This window comes from Acipenser ruthenus, chromosome 24, assembly GCF_902713425.1.
Source record: "Acipenser ruthenus chromosome 24, fAciRut3.2 maternal haplotype, whole genome shotgun sequence".
NCBI lineage: Eukaryota > Metazoa > Chordata > Actinopteri > Acipenseriformes > Acipenseridae > Acipenser > Acipenser ruthenus.
The window spans coordinates 23,742,131-23,758,043 of record NC_081212.1 but is presented as its reverse complement, the minus strand read 5'-3'; the positions used below and the strand labels follow the sequence as shown (position 1 = coordinate 23,758,043).

General features: G+C 37.6%; 2 protein-coding genes across 6 annotated transcripts in view; one reads left to right on the top strand and one right to left on the bottom strand.

Annotated features, from left to right (window-relative positions):
* LOC117428141 (alpha-protein kinase 3-like) overlaps positions 1-10,116 on the bottom strand; it is a 26,985-nt gene extending 16,869 nt beyond the window's left edge. The window contains exons 1-6 of one of the 3 annotated variants that reach the window (XM_058998837.1): positions 9,838-10,116; positions 9,217-9,519; positions 7,569-7,607; positions 6,034-6,155; positions 2,202-2,319; positions 284-1,709 (exon numbers count right to left, since the gene is read on the bottom strand). In XM_058998837.1, coding sequence (XP_058854820.1) covers positions 284-1,709; positions 2,202-2,319; positions 6,034-6,155; positions 7,569-7,607; positions 9,217-9,368 — 1,857 coding nt within the window. In that variant the 5' untranslated portion in view covers positions 9,369-9,519; positions 9,838-10,116. The remainder of the gene's footprint in view (positions 1-283; positions 1,710-2,201; positions 2,320-6,033; positions 6,156-7,568; positions 7,608-9,216; positions 9,520-9,837) is intronic. The other 2 variants (XM_034907202.2, XM_034907204.2) reach the window with 2 other exon arrangements.
* LOC117429531 (mucosa-associated lymphoid tissue lymphoma translocation protein 1-like) overlaps positions 7,313-15,913 on the top strand; it is a 23,293-nt gene continuing 14,692 nt past the window's right edge. The window contains exons 1-5 of one of the 3 annotated variants that reach the window (XM_058998840.1): positions 11,869-12,093; positions 13,072-13,104; positions 14,094-14,203; positions 14,731-14,855; positions 15,661-15,799. In XM_058998840.1, the coding sequence (XP_058854823.1) occupies positions 14,194-14,203; positions 14,731-14,855; positions 15,661-15,799 (274 nt within the window). In that variant the 5' untranslated portion in view covers positions 11,869-12,093; positions 13,072-13,104; positions 14,094-14,193. Of the gene's footprint in view, positions 7,332-11,868; positions 12,094-13,071; positions 13,105-14,093; positions 14,204-14,730; positions 14,856-15,660; positions 15,800-15,913 lie in introns of those variants that run through there. The other 2 variants (XM_058998841.1, XM_058998838.1) reach the window with 2 other exon arrangements.

The window sequence follows — 15,913 nt, the reverse complement described above, 5'->3', positions numbered from 1 at the left end:
ATAATAATACATAAATATTATTAATGAAAACATTTTTTTTAACCATGTATAATGTTATTCACAGACTGTAAACCTTATATATTTATACATTTCTACCAAAGTGATCTCGGGGAACATATGCCATTTGACAAGCCAGAACATCTGTCGCTATACTCAAGTCTTGTCACACAGATGCATGCTTATACCCTATAAATAGCACTGAAGGGCCTATTGCATTACTACGTTGGCTGATATTGAAACAAAAACCCTGCATGAGCTCAGGCTACAAGAACAAGTCACTTACCTCACTCAGCATTGCCAGGGCTGGCTGGTCTTGCACAGGCTCTTTCTGTTTACTTTCAGAGACTTCCTCTATAGATGGTTGTGAAGTTCCTGGTTCTTCTATAGGATAAGACATCAGCACATCCTTTCCACATGGCATCTCCACTCCTTGCATTTCAGACATTGTAACGGCTTGTTTAGAAGAACTATTCATACTCGAGTTTTCTTTGGCTACAGAAGATTCTTGTACCTGGACAGGAGACTCTGGAATTTCTAGTTCCCCTAAAGATTGGGGGTCTGAATGCATATCCACAATCGGTGGCTTGTCATCTGCTTCAATTAAAGATGAGCCCATATCTGACAGTTTGTATTCCTTTTTTTCGTCTGGTTTCTGATCACAGCCCAAAGCGACCGAAGGGATTGATAACTGAGGAACCTTTGGTTTCTCTTCTTCTGCCTTTATGTTTTCAGGCTCTGTCTTTTCTGGGACTTCCAACAGCTGATCTTCAGTCTGGTTTTGGTTTGCAAAGAAGATGTCTCTTAAAGAAAAGTATACCGGGCTAGTAGGAGGCGGTGGGTTAGGAGGTTCTGGCTCCTTGCACTCCATTGACTCAGCATCTTGTCTTGCTTCAGAATTATTGTGAAGCTGAGTTGCAGGCCATTGCTGTTTGGCCCCCTCTGGCTCTACTGCTGAATTTGCATAGCTCGTGTCAATCTCCATAAAATCCTCAGACACTGAAGATTTTAAAGGACCTTCAGATGTTTTGGAGTTATGGGACTGTGACAAATACTGTGACAAACTCATACCTCCATCGTTCTCATTTTCATGATCAACTCTGCCCTGTCCTACATCATCACTCAGCTCTCCTCCATCTACTCCATTAGATACCTTTATCTTCTTTTTGGCAAGAAATTCTTTGTTTGGTGGCCTTGTGGTGATTATTTCCACTGTTTCATAGATATACGTGAGGAACTGATTGCCATTCTCCATTGGGCTTTTCTCAGCACTGCCTGTCTCGTTAGGACTTGTAGAAAAGCCATTGGGCATCTCGGCTGCTGATGCTGCCTGCTCCTTTCCATCAGCAGTACCTTCCTGTAGCCTGGCCTCTGCGTCCTGAATATGCACTTTCACCATGTCCTCCCTCTCAGGCAGCGATATGGGAGACTGTATGATACCTTCCGCGGTTGATCTCCGTTTCCTCTGAGATCTTTCTGGGCTCACCATTCTCAGCTGGTCCTTGATCTCCTGGAGGTTCTCTCTGCCCTTCTTCCGAGTCTCCTCCAGCTCCTTCTTTTTCTTCTGAGCTTTTTGTTTAAGTTTCGCAAACCATCTCTGATGTATTTTGAATTCACTCATGGTGCCCACCTCTAAAACACCAGAACAGGAGACTATGCCTTTGCTGTTTCTGGCTGATACCTGATAGATGGCCGCATCATCCTCCGTGCAGCTACAAGTAAAACAGGCCCAAAAAGATTTCGATTAGCGTCTCTAGAAACAGCTACTCTTAAGGTTGCTACCCCTGAGGTACAAAAAACTGGGACCTCCAAACGGAAGGGGTGTTGTTAAAAATGTAAACTCTCTATAGGCATATTTATTTTACAAACAACAAATTATATTTATATATAGTTATACAACATATAAAATAAACCCTGTTTGGGGTTTTTTGTTGTTGTTCTTTAGAGGGATTTTTTTATGTGCTAATAGATTTTATAGTTTAACAATTTCTGTTCCTATAAAAGGACATTCCTCATCTTTCTAAATAAACATTATTTTTGTATTAATGAGTGTAAAAGGCAATGATGAGGACCTCTGAGATGTTAGGTAGTCCGTGGTAATGTCTGCTAAACAAATTACAAAATGTGCAGTTCCAGTAATTGTTTTGCAACTTGTTTTGTATTTGACAGTAGTCTGATTTCACTCAATATGCTTCATTACTTACTTGTAAATGTGAAGAGAATGAGTTTTGCCGTTGCGGAAAATTTCATACTTGGGAAGGCCACAATATCGGTCCATCTCCATGTCATCTTTATACCAAGTTAGCTCAGGCTCTGGGTAACCTACACAGATTTGAGAAACAGCTTTAGAATTCAGCAGAACATTATTAGAACAGAAACCTACATCTCTCTCTTTTTTTAATTTAGTAATCGCCAATTATTTTTATTATTTTCTCCCAATTTGGCATATTGAATTATTTTTAGGCTCAGCTCACTACTACTACCCTCGCGCTGACTCAGGAGCGGCGAAGACGAGCACACGCTGTCCTCCAAACTTGTGCCGCCACCAACCGCTTTTTTTCACATTGCAGACTCACCATGCAACCACCTCAGAGCTACAGCGTCGGAGGACAACACAGCTCTTAGCAGCTTACAGGCAAGCCCGCAGGCGCCCGGCCAGACTACAGGCGTTGCTGGTGCACAGTGAGCCGAGGACACCATGGCCGACCTAAGCCCCCCCACCCCGGGCGGTGCTCGGCCAATTGTGCGCCGCCCCCTGGGAGCTCCCGTCTACGGTCGGCAATACAATAGCCTGGACTCGAACCGGCGACCTTCAGGCTATAGGGCGCATCCTGCACTCCACTCGGAGTGCCTTTACCAGATGCACCAATCGGGACCCCAAAACCTACATCTCTTAAACTGTAATTAACCTGATAAGAATATTTAAAGTGTGTACTGCGCCTGTAAGTAGCTGATTGTACTGAACTGTTTTGTTTACACCGTTTTACAAGCCCCACATGGTAAGATAGTATTGCTGTTATTAAAATGAAACGCGATATGCAATTATATGCTGTTGCCACTGAAGCTTCCTGTACAATGTAAATATTTGAAATGAATAAACCCAGTAAATACACTTTTCTTTATTGGAGGGATCATGCACCACAATAGCCAGTCCAGATCAAGGTCGAAAACAAGCAAAATAGAGGATATTTAAATTGCAATTCAATATTTTAATGCCTCTTTATAGGAAGGGATTGTATAATCCCAAGTACTTTAATAAATGTATTTTATTTAAAATATTAAACCTAAAGGTGAGTAATTGCTTTTTTATTAAAAAATAAAAAATTATTGAACAAAAAGGATGTACACTTCCCAGTTAGTTGCCCTATTGAATTTCAGCCTTTTTTTTTTTTCTTTTGAAATCATATACTGTGCTAGCATTGTATTTCCATACAGAGCAAATCCCTTTGAGACCCCATCCAGCAGGATCGGCTCTGAACACTGGGGATCAGAATTACATTTCCAACTGGCTTCAGCACATCACATAAAGAACTTGACAGAGATTCTGAGTACCCTGAGCACCACGTGTTCAAATACATGTCAAGGAAGATCTCAATTAGAATGTCTTGTCCTTGTCTGTGAAACAGGCTGTAAATATCATTGCAGTCCCTAGATATTTGTATCATGCTTAAACCATATTGCAGTGTGTGTGTGTGTTTTTTTTTTTTAATGTTTAATCCATGAACTATTAACACGTTCTTCAGACTCGATGATTATCAATGGTCCATTATCGGTACAGTTGTGTGCAAATCTATCAGAACACCCTGTTGCTTCTGTTGTTTATTGTGTATATAAAATCAAACAACTGTAACTGAAAATCTTGGAAAATTGTAAAAAAAAAAAAAAAAAAAAAGGCAAATTACTGATTGTCTAATTAAATTGATGACTTTAACAGGCCACACGTGCAATTAGTTTTAAATAGTAAGAGAAAAGGAACACATCGCCCCAAATGGTACAATGCATGACGCTTTTTAGAAGTTGTTTAAGATGCCTAATTAAAGCACAAAGCGGTCTAACATTTTCACACAGGAGTGCCTATTGTTTCTGTATCACCGATTACTGAGAGGAAATTGAGATGCTCACCCCCAGAGGTTTTCATGCTGTTAGTGTTAGGTATTCTTAGTGTTAGTGTCAGTGTTAGGTGTTCTTACACATTTTCACACCACTGTTAGTGTTAGGTGTTCTTACACATTTTCACACCACTGTTAGTGTTAGGTGTTCTTACACATTTTCACACCACTGTTAGTGTTAGGTGTTCTTACACATTTTCACACCACTGTACAAGGCTCCGATTAATCATGTTCAACTTATACACATTTCTGCGTGTGTGTGTAAGATAAGAGAAGCTGTTAAGATTCTGCGTGGGTAACGACGCAAAAATAACCCATCTGCGAGGATTGGAAAAACCTTTATTATCCACTTGATTATGCTTATGTTACACACACAGAGTCTCATGTGTCTTCTTTATTACTCCCCACGCATATCACTGCTGTTTCATGCTGTTTTCACAAGCCCTCTTGAATATTTGTTCCATGTTCTGTGGTAATACCTGTGTGTTCCGAAAATAAGTCAGAAGGTGTGATTCCAGTTGCAACACTAAAACTTTGTGCCAGACACATGTAAACATGTTATACAGTGTGTGTCTCCGTGCTTCAATCATTTAAACATTCAGCTCAAATTAAATACATTTAAATGTATTTTAAATGTCCAGGGTACAGCAGTATAACCTATTAAATACAGTTTTAAAGCTGAGCCCAGCGTATCTAAAGAGTGAAAGGATGGCTTTTAAAAAAAGAATGACACGCATCCACTTAGCATCTATCTGACTAAAACAAAAATCTCAGACCAGACTACCAGAACACTCGACAGGTCTGGTAAATGAATGACAACACAATTAATAATGTCCTTGCTTTTCTGTAAATGTGTTTGCATAACAACATTGGTTCATTGGTTGAGGTGGTCTCATCTTACACAGACATGTTTTTCATGATATAGTACCTACAATAAAAACTGTTTATATTTCTTGAGAAGACACATGCTTTTGTTTACATCCTGTAACCCACACATGCTTAAGTTGCACAAGGGTTGTTATAATAAGAGGTGCAGTGCAGCACAAGGGAACGAATGGGATAGATAAACAAGCAAGGCACCCAAATGTCTAAACCAATATAAACCAACACTATTAGTAAGAGTTATCGCTACTGTTGGAGCTAAAGGGTATTCCAAAATACCTCTCTACTCAGTCTGTGAGCAATAATGAAATAACTGAGAATCCACTTGGGAGGAAGGCTGCAGATTACATCCAAATGTGGCATAAAGCTATACCAGGGTGAACAGTAGCTATTGCAGAGGCTAATCCCATTGAACGCCAGCCAAAAAAATAACCCAGCAGGCATCTCTAGGAATATAAAATGAAAAGCTTTTATTTATTTATTTTTAGAAAATAATATTCCACTAGGAAGTCGGTTTCCAACCAGCAGTCATGTTTTTAGTTATTGTGGTTTTAAATATTCCCATGCATTCACTAACAAGCTTCCTGATGAGGTTATTAGTCCGATTTTAAATTCTATGTAAAGAAAATATGATGTGTGTATTCCTCTATATTATTATTATTATTATTATTATTATTATTATTATTATTATTATTATTATTATTATTAAATGAAATGGATACATCTATGGAACAGGTAGGACATACAGCTGGCTATAAAGATCATCCAACACCAAAATCACAAACCTTTTAACAGTACAGAAGTTAAATAGTTTTTTTAAAAAAAAGCTAATTATTATTGCAGGATTGTAAGCCTATATATCAGCAATCCAAAAATACTCATTAGGATAATTCCCCTTCTGGGGCTATATAATCATGTCACATAATGGTTTTCACATTGGCCCTTTGCAAAGGTTGTGCTGTGTTCCTATGCACAGAAAGAGGAACTGTGTTGCAATGGCTGAAACAGCGTTTGCTGGTGCAGGCCTGGCAGATGCAGTAATTACCTGACACCACACAGGAGAACTTGACGTTACAGTCCTCAGACACTGCCTTGGATTTCACGGTGGTCTCAAAGGTTGGCTGGGTTTCCTCAGTCAGCTGGGCTATAACACTGCAGAAAGTGCTCCTGCAATAAAGCAGTGCATTTAAAAGAGTCGCAAAGAAAACAGCATTCATGGAGTGAGGGTTAAGGTTACAAATATAGGTGCAGTACTCATAAACTATGTGGTTAATCTATGTCACCAGTGTTTTAAATTATATTTAAACTGGGAAAAGTATACTACAGTATGCTCAGTGTGCAATATACTACCAGAGTGTTTTTGTGATTTTTCTTTCTACTACACACCAAAATATATTTATTTATTTATTGACTTCTGTTGCTGAAACCATTTAAAGAAATATACATATTTTGTCCTGGTTATAAAATCTGAAATGAGAAATAATTTGGCTGTATATTAGTCCTAGACCAGCTAGATCCTAAGGCAATGGGTCACAATGGTGGTTTGTTTTATGTGGCTCAAATGTAGGTGGTCTACTGAAATTAATTGTACTTCATTTATAATTACTATAATAAAGCTCTGGGCTAACTCGGGTTATTTTTAACTGTATTAGGACAGAGAGAGATTATTCTTATAATAAACATAAAGTTGAAATATTTCTAAACTTATAACAAGGTTTTTATTCATTATAACAAGGGGAAAAAAACATGGGGGTGATGGAATAGTGTTATTCATTTAATAGTGGCAAAAGGGAAATTCCACTAAATACAGATGTGCATAATTGAGACGTGCACAGACATGACGATAAGCACACACATCGTTATTGAAACATTTAAAATGTAGTAATAAAAACAAAGATTGAGACCATATATGGGACTAATCTTTATGTGCTGTTAACTAAAAACGAAACAGCTAAATTATATATTGCAAGTCCTCTTAAGGTGTAATTTAAAGCATGGAGGAAATGCTTTGAAAATAAGATCCCAAATGGCTTAGTACCGTAAAACAGGCCTCCGTGACCGCAGTGCTATAGAATCCAAACCGCAACCTACTGCATTTAATAATATAATTTATCTTGACTTCCTGTACAGAAAGAGTCACCGCCCTAACATTTAATAACTCTGGTCAAATATCATTTATCTTGACTTCCTGTACAGAAAGAGTCGCTGCCCTAACATATTGAGGGTAACTTTTGTTGTGAGATGATCTTTGTCCTCTTCCTTCACCCGTTGTTTACACGTGCACGTGAGACACCAGCGTTCCTCCCTTCTGCGCTTTAATTCCACACTGAAAGACGGTTAACGGTAACAGGCTTTCCAATTTATAAATTTATTAATAATAATAATAATAATAATAATAATAATAATAATAATAATAATAATAATAATAATAATAATAATAATGTTTACATCAGTGTATACCACTTTTACGTGTTTTGTTTTCAGCGCCCGAGGTCGGTCTCTGGTATCCTATTGTGTAAACACACGGCTGAGCATCAGTAAAAGTGTTAGTTCAAAACAACTTGAAAAATATGGGATTACCTCATTGGCTTGTAGTAAGAGTACCTGTGACGTGAATAGCTAGGCGGAAAAAAAGTAAATAGAAGCAGTAAACTAAACAAGCATGTACAACATAGGCACAGACAAACAGATGCTTGGGCTTTAATAAAGAGTGTGTTATAACATAGGGGCCAGCCAGCATGTTGTAGAAACGAGAACAAACCAGCACTACTTCACACAGTAGGTCAGGCATTCCTACAATGAAGCTGACCCTTATGAAATAATAAGTCTAATACAGAAAACACATTGGCTTAAGAGACTAAGACGGAGCAAACAGCTGAAATAGTTGCATGCTGGTATTTTCCTTAATGCCAGCACACATATACAAACAATGCCATACAATTAATTACATAACTATAAAACAGATACACAATAGGATTTTTCTAAATGCCTGAGAGTAGGATCAACATAAATAGGAAAACAATGAGACGATGCCTTCATACAGGGTTTCATTGTTTTGGATAACAGCTGATTCAGGTATGATGTATTACTAGATTATTCACAAATACAAATACCACAGTAATGTATTAAATTTTGAGCAGCTCATTGCACTAAAATGTAATATTCTCAATAGATTGGTACAGTGTCATCCTGGGAAGCTTTGCTATTAAAACTAGATGTTATAAACTAGTCAGTGTACTTCAACAGAGAAAAATTAATAATTATGTAAAGTTACCTTAATTGTGACAACCTGATATGTACACATTTAAAAAAGTGAAAATATCATGGGATATTTTTTCTTGCAGGACATAAACATGCTTGGAGTTTATAAAGGCACTTTGGGAGGTATAACCTTTTAATTTTGTTTTATTTAGATAAAGGGTGTTTATTAATGACAAAGGGATTTGGTGCAATTGAAGACTATAATTACCCTGAGCTGGGTAAAAGAACTTAATCCCAGCCATAATTGTTGACCTGTGTTATTAGACTTCATTGATTTAACATGCTAAAATAGTTAAACAGCCGTGCAAATTAAAACATTGCTTTTCAATCTCAGCAACAGAGGCAGTGCTCAAGACTGGCACATTTGGACATGGTGGGATGGGTGCATCATGCATTTAGTGCAAAAACAGACAATGCAATTCTATATATAATTTGTTAATAAACACATATGTTGTTCTTAATATTTGTAAATAACTGGTAAATACCATTCTGTGTACAGGGTGCTCTAACAGAAAGGTGGAACATAGTTTCTTTATCAGAGAATCTTCCATATCACCTGCGATTTCCCTTTTGTCTCATTTTAACTTGTACATAGAAATTGTACAATCATTTTAACACTATGAAACCATCCAAATAATTGAACTGCTCCTTCCTGCAATCATCAGCCCAGTTCTCAAAATCTTGATATGAGGACTTTGAATAAGTTGCATTTATCAATTTCGAAAGTCTAAATCTGCTTTACTTTTGCTGTATTTCAACTTTGCTCAGTGAAGTTCTGTTGTCTATGTAAATATGCAAAAATATGATTAGCCTTTTCAGTCCCAGCGCTGCAATTTACCCCACAGTTTTAATAAAAGCAATGCCTTTTGCATTTGCTTCAAAACAGGGCCTTGTAAATAAAATGTAGGAACCTTAAAAAAAGAAAAAAGTAAATTTCCACTGCAATAATTTTTTTAACCAGCGTTACCTGTTTTCAGGTCTCACGTTGAGCAGGTAATTGCGGCTGTCTGGTCGAGAGCTGGGCTGAGGTGTCTCTTCCCCATTTTCAGTGTTGGAGTTGTTGGAAGAATATCTTCCGTTTGCAGAGTAAGCACGAGTGATTGATCTCCTGGAACCCATTTTCCCTTGCTAGGTTATCCAGATAAATTAAAACAAACAAAGGAAGAGGGAGTTCTCTGACAAATTGTAGGCCTTCAGACTCGACGAAACTTAATTTAGCTTGTCAGCAAGCTTCAAAACCAGATGATATCTCTTCCTATATGTACAGCAGCTGAGTGGGAAAATAAGTTAGAAATGACAACCTATTCAACAACAACAACAACAGCAACAACAACAACTTTTTACAAAACAAACTGGTTCATTTTCTTTACTGTGCTAAGTGAACAATCAAACCAGCAGCCATGGGCTTTCCTTGCACAAACTGTGCAGTGCATTTCTTAAATCTAAGATGTTAGAATCAGGCAGTTGGCACCCCATAAAAAAATCCTTGCCCAGGAACTTCAAGACTTTCAGAACTCAAGCTACAGTTTAAAAAAATAACTACATACTAGGGAAAATAAAGAAAGCAGTATTAGTTCAGCCAGCTCACCATTTCTTTCTTTCTTAATGTCCTTTTGGAAATTGCCGTCCCAGCGCAAAGCACTGCAATTGTCAGTCAAACATGAGCACGCGCTGGCTGACAGACTATTTATAGCAGGCCTACAAATAGGCACAAGTGCACATCACATTTTCCAAAACTTCTCTTCGGCTACTGGTCTGCAGCAGGCAAACCCCTGAAGAACCTAAGGAAAAGAAATTGGAAGCAGTGATACAGGAACCTGTGAAATTGTAGAGCTACATGAAAGGAGTTCTCGCTGTCCGTAATTCACTGGGACACATGGAAAATAAATCTCAGAACACTTGTTTGAGACGGGTTTGTATGCATGTTGCAAAACGGTTACATGTTTTCAAAAGCGCTGTAGGATTTGTTTCATACACATGCTGTCAAACCCTAGTTCAGAGGATCAGCATGCCTGGTATGCCTTATGAGGTCTGCCCTCTCATATGATATTGTCAATCAAAGTCAGGACAGCACCCTGAAGACTCATGTAATGTGAGCAAACATAGAAGTGGTTTGGTTACATTGACCGATAATAGAAAGGGACACTATGCACCGCTGTACACAGGAAGCAATACCCTTTCCACAAGTGGCACTGTTTACTCTTAGTAACTGGAAACACATGAGCTGCTTTTCCACATGGAATACCAATATCAATGTTGCACATGCCGATGTTGCACACAACGGTATGTAAAAAAAAAAAGAAGCAATATGTTTTTCCTAATATGAACTAATGTGATAGTGTCCCCATTTGTAAAAATGTGAGAGGATGTCACATTAGTTGATACATTTATTTAAAGGCCTTCACTGCTAAACTAGCTCAAGAAAAATGCATTTGCAAAAAGGCTTATAGCTTGTCTGACCAATTCTAATTTGTTGTTCCTTTTTTAGGGAAGTTTCATTTATTTTAAGATTGATCTTCACAAGACTCCTTTTCTGGCAGTGGTTTCACAACTAACTCAAGACTACTTTCCTGCAAAAGGCGTTTTTTATGTTTTTAGACATGAACCAGTATAGCTTTTGAATGGGCATGTCACTGATGTCTCACAACTAATGAGGGATAATAGAAGTCATGTGGTTTCAATGCGTGTTGATCATGCATTATTTTACAACTTTGAAATTACTGTAATACACATGTATACTAAAAAGGCTTACAATCTGTATACTGTAGAAAAAGTAGATATTACAGCTGATATTCTATTAAACCAACATTTATATCAGAGAGCATGGTTTCTTATTCACCAGTTTTGGGGCTAAGCAATTTGTAGCAACCCTGACGCATACTGACCAATTATACTGTAAGGCTTGCAATGCTATGAATCATGGGTAACTAAACAAAAGAAGGTCATCACAGAGATAACGTCAAATATGGTTTTGAACCAGCTTTACTCAGCTTCTGCTCCAGTGGAAAGTTTCCACAATTACTTTTTTTCTAAACAGCGATTACTTTTTCTTAAAGAGGTGAAACTTTCACTCAGGTGTGGCTGTTTGTTATTGTGTTGGCTCACGAACAGCCATCAAGCATTTTGTCTCGCTCAACCCGGGTCAAAGAGAGTCAACCCATATCCTGAGGTGGGTCCCTGGGACCCGGGTTAACCCAGGTACGTGGTTTCACACTATGCAGGATTGTGACCTGGGTAGTTCAAGTAAGGCTTTTGAGCCGTTAATTGGCAATAACTTTACTTCATTTTACTTTGTCCTTGTAATGGACAATTGAAATGTCTGCTAATTGCACGATGTAATGCCATCTGTCTGAATAACAACATTTCTTGAAAACAAGAGCCACAGATCACGCCCTGAGGGATTTCTGTTTGAATGACTTCAGCAAAGCAGATATTTAAGCACCACCGTTTAGAGCAGTTGAATGAGTATAAATCTAGAAGTCATTTGTTAATATATTGATGATATTTAGCATAATGACAGAATGGAGTCACGGATGCATGTTTCTTATCATGCTTAAAGAGGCGAATAAAAGGATACCTCCCTCCTGTAAGTGAGTACTGATTCGGAATGTGGAAACAGCAAAGAGTATTTTAGTCTGTATGGTGATGAGGAGGGAGTTTAGGACCAAGAGATGTCCCCGCGCGACCGTCCTCTCCGACAGCGGAACTTTCCAAAGAAAAAAAATAGAAGCCAGCCGTGTCAAACTTCCGGGGATTTCCCGAAAATATAATAGAATTCAGTGTGTTCTGTTCAAATTAAAAAAAAAACGACGGTTTATTGGTTCCATGACAGTATACACGTTTGGTAAGTTTACTTAAGTGTTGATTTTGTCAGTTTTGTGGACTGATTTAGTCAGATGCGGTGCCATTCACATTTTGATTCAGTTTGGAATTTAAAAATCAAGGGGAAATACGGAACGAGTCTTGGTAACAACAGTTTTCTAGCAGCTTCTATTATTATTATTATTATTATTATTATTATTTGAATGAGGTTCGTAATTTTTTTTAAGTTTGTAATGTATTGTTAGTATGGACTGAAATTGTTTGTTATTAACTCAAAGTTGTTGTATATTGTTAACACTATTTTGAAAGTACCTGTAAATGTGACGTTACATATTGCTTTTTAGCATCATACATATTGCACGCATCATATGGCACGTGTAATTTAAATTAAATCGATAAAGTAGGTAAACCTACAGGAGAATACCGACGCCGTACCAGAGTTACATTACATACCGAATCGTTATAAGTTCAAACTCCTTTCCCTGTTGGGATGACTGTACTGTAGTGAGTTTGTATATATTTAATTAAAGGTAAATATGCATACATTCGCTGTATAGAACAGGCTTGAATACTAACTTGATTGTCTACATACGCACTACAGGCAACAACTGATCCAGGATGTGTGATTTATCGACATACTCGCCTGCTGACTATTATTTAATGCTGGGTTTGTAAAATAATAACCATTAACAATTTTGGGGCCGTGTATTTTAAAGTCGTTAAAATAGCGAAATACAACGATATTTATGAATGAGCTGCTTTTTTTTCAAAAACAGATTTACCAAGTATGCAGTTTAGTTTTTCACGAATGTTTCATACAACTAATAGGCTGACCAAGTCTTTTCATTTTGTTAAAATTCAAGAGCTTAAACTGGAGTAAAAAACGTCTTAGTTGGTGTAAATTATATTGAAAAGGATATCTTTTTTTGGCTTTTATTTGGTTATATTGTGATTGGTATTATGTAGTGTATAATTGTGAGGTATGCTCTTTTATTTTCAGAACATGTACAAGGTAAAAGGGGTAATATTTCAGGTAACTTGATCTGCATCAAACCTTATAATGTTTTGAATTTTCTCCCTTGTCTTGTTTAATAAAGAGAAAACGCTTGCATAATGGAAGGTGTTTCACAGCTTTATAGTGGATGTTTTACTTTAATAAACAAAGGAAGTGTCTCCTACTGTCCCCATGTACTCTAGTTTTGTTAACTAATTTTGGAAGTCTAACTCCTACAAATGCACACGTGCAGATTAGTGAGAAAAAAAAAATACTACAGATGAGGAACCAGATGTCAGCCTAGAACTGTTTTGTGTGTGTTTATGAAGGTGTCTTTGTAATAACACACAATTTTATTTTCAAAACTATCCAAATTGTACTTTCATTTTTAGTAACTTATGATTCAGAATCAGCAGGGTTTTTTTTTTGTTTTGTTTTTTTTAATGTTTGACAGATGTTTTGTACAGGATAGTTAGGCATCTGTAGGAGACGTTTACTACTAGGAAGACTGTTATAACACCTTCTTTCCTGGCAGCCGTTTTTAATTTTACATTGTGTACTCCATGGCAAATGGCAGTCTGCTCATGAACGGAATGGGTGGCAATAGGGCAGTTACATCCTAGCGAGCCAACATGTTCAAACTAGTCTTTGAGTCAGGCCCTGTTTGTTTGCATAGCCTTTTCCAAAATACCATTTTCAACATTTTCAAGTCTGTGAAGTCTCTCTAAATAAGAAAACAACAACAACAAACTAAAACCTGAAATTGAGAACCATCTTTTTAATGTTTTTTTTTTAAAACGTGTGACCCTGAATAAAAACTTGAAATGAGGTTAACATTTATAAAGTTCAGAAACTGGAGCTCATTAATATCCTCTCCTTCCTTGCTGACCCAAATAGAATACTTTAGACATTATGTATATTTTTGGCATACTAGTAATTCCTGCAAGGCTGGTATGAACACTTCGCCTAAAGCCCCTTTTATACTGTTTAAATTCACTTGAATGTGTTTTGGTTTTTTTCCCCCACAGACTATGCAGTAATGATTGGACAAGCTGAGAAGTATGCATTCCAAACTGGAGTTCATGTGATTTAGCTGCTCTGGTTGAATTGGCTAGAGATTTGCAAATCATGATAAAGGGTATGTTTATTTATATACCGATAGTTTATATGTAATGTAAAAGGAAACTGTAAGAGGTGGATGTTGTAATACAGGTGGATGTTGTAATACTCATAGTGGGGACTGAAGCCACTGTAGTAGAAAGTGAATAAGCTGTCATGTGTTTTGGTGGCAAGATATGAAGCTGTATTGCTTTTCTGGCAAGAGGGCGTCTTAAGCTCGGAACTCTGCAGTCTTGACTTCCTGGCATACTTTTCGTTTAGTTCAATTATCCCTGTATTACTGAGAAATTGAAGTGGCTGTGTTCTGCTGTACATCTTGACAGTTTAATTCAGTCCCATGTTTTTAAAAGTGTTTCTGCTGTTCAGGAAAGTAATTTCCAGGATGAAAATTAGCACACACACACACACACTCAGTCTTGGTTGCCTTAAAATGAGTGTCATTGCAATGCATTTTATAAAGTAAATACCTGCAGAAATGTGAAATCAGATGACAACAGATTTTTCAAATCCTAATGCTAATTAAATTGATGGTAATTTCCCTTTCAGAACTTGCAATAACTGAGCATCCAGTATCTGCATGTGTGCCTCCGAATCATCGTGTTACTCTGCGTTGTCGAGCAAAGGGGTCAGGCCCCCTACAGTACCAGTGGTTCCAATCAGAAGATGAAGAGGTACAAGTTATAAGGAAGATCTATAGGATAGGTAAAACTGAGCTTGTAGGCTTAGGAACCCGTAGTTTTGGGTAATATTGCATTTCAGCTGAGGGGAAAGCGAATGTGGTCAGTCACCTTTTTGTACACCCACATAGACAACTTCATTTCTCATAACATTTTTGATGGCTGGATTCTATTTGTTATCATGGTAACAATGCTTTTAAAACGGGACAATTGCACATTGCCACAAATATTACAGACCTACTTGGTAAAACTCACCCTGGGATGGGCCCCTTAAGACTATTTACATTTTAGAGGGGGAGGGTAGCTGCAAGTCACCCCCCCGCGCTCATTTTCAACTGTTTATGCATGAGGAAGCAGACCACAAATATCTTGATTTAACCACCTGCACTGACGAGGGGACCACTCGCCCACCACAGTGATATTTTATAATTCTTTGCATAAAGAAAAATATGCGCTATTAAAGTAAAGGATGTTTTAGTGTGCAATGATCCACACTCTCATGTTGTCATATGATTGAAATTTGTTTTTAAAAGTTCTATAAGGAGTAAAAGTATTCACCTGCAGTACAAGTCAATCTCCTATTCCACCCACTCACTTATTACACAGTTGTTGAAGTTAATGGTGGGATTTTGTTAATGCATAAAATGAGGAAGTTGGTGGAACTAGTATGGTTTGTTCATTTTTTTCTTATCGTTTAAGAAATGGGAAGCAAAACTTCACGCCTCTGTAAATGTGTAATTGGTTGTTAACTGAAGAATTTTCAACCTTTTCATATACTCCCCTCCCTTCCCTAAACAAGGTTCCTGGTGCCACGCAGCCAGACCTGGTCATCACGGCCAAGAAAACCCAGGTTTACGTCTGTAGAGTGAACGACAAGCACAGTAACTGTGTGTTTAGTGAATGGGTGAAGGTGAAAGTTTGGCAAATTCTGAGAGCAGGTAAAGTCCATTCATATGTTCATTTTATATCAAAACTTGTTAGCTTTGTGTATAGGGTTCTGTGTCACAAATCTGCCTCCCCAAACAGTTCTCATCAGGTAATTTTTAATTAGT